At 59.2% G+C, this 547-nt stretch overlaps 1 protein-coding gene across 1 annotated transcript; it reads left to right on the top strand.

The window, feature by feature from the left end:
- Positions 1-145: 145 nt before the first annotated feature.
- On the top strand, positions 146-543 carry LOC104156126 (zinc finger protein 22-like; the record flags this gene model as incomplete). Its single annotated transcript, XM_009708682.1, has 1 exon — positions 146-543. A coding segment is annotated over one exon (398 nt), but the record flags the coding sequence as incomplete, so codon positions are not given.
- Positions 544-547: the final 4 nt, after the last annotated feature.

A 547-nucleotide genomic window follows, 5' to 3' on the forward strand; every position in this document is an offset into this window, starting at 1 on the left:
GAGCAACCCTGCCAATGCACCGATTGCGGTAAGAGCTTCTTGGCTTCCAACAAGCGCCGGCGGCTGTTGACCAGCACCGGTGAACGACCCTGTAAGTGTACCGATTGCGGCAAGAGCTTTCTTTGGGGCGCCCGTGCCCGACCAGCACCGGAGAGGACCCATAAGTGCAGCGAGTGCGGGAAGAGCTTCACTTACCGGGCGGAGAACGTCAAGCACCAAGGGACGCAGACGGGGGAGAAACCCTACACCTGTCCCGAATGCGGGAAGAGCTTTGGGCAGAATTCGGCCTTGGTGAAGCATCGCCGGATGCATACGGGAGAAAAGCCCTACAAGTGCGGGGATTGCGGGAAGAGCTTCAGCGTCCGCTCCAACCTCATCAAACACCAACGGACCCACCTTGGCGAGAAGCCCTACAAGTGCCCCGATTGCGGGAAGGGTTTCATCCAGAAGTCGGACCTGACCATCCATCGCCGGATGCACACCGGGGAGAAACCTTACCGTTGCGGTGAGTGCGGTAAATGCTTCAGCGTCTCCTCCAACCTCATCA

Source organism: Cariama cristata, unplaced genomic scaffold (assembly GCF_000690535.1).
Source record: "Cariama cristata isolate BGI_N322 unplaced genomic scaffold, ASM69053v1 C10699341, whole genome shotgun sequence".
Taxonomy (NCBI): Eukaryota; Metazoa; Chordata; class Aves; order Cariamiformes; family Cariamidae; genus Cariama; species Cariama cristata.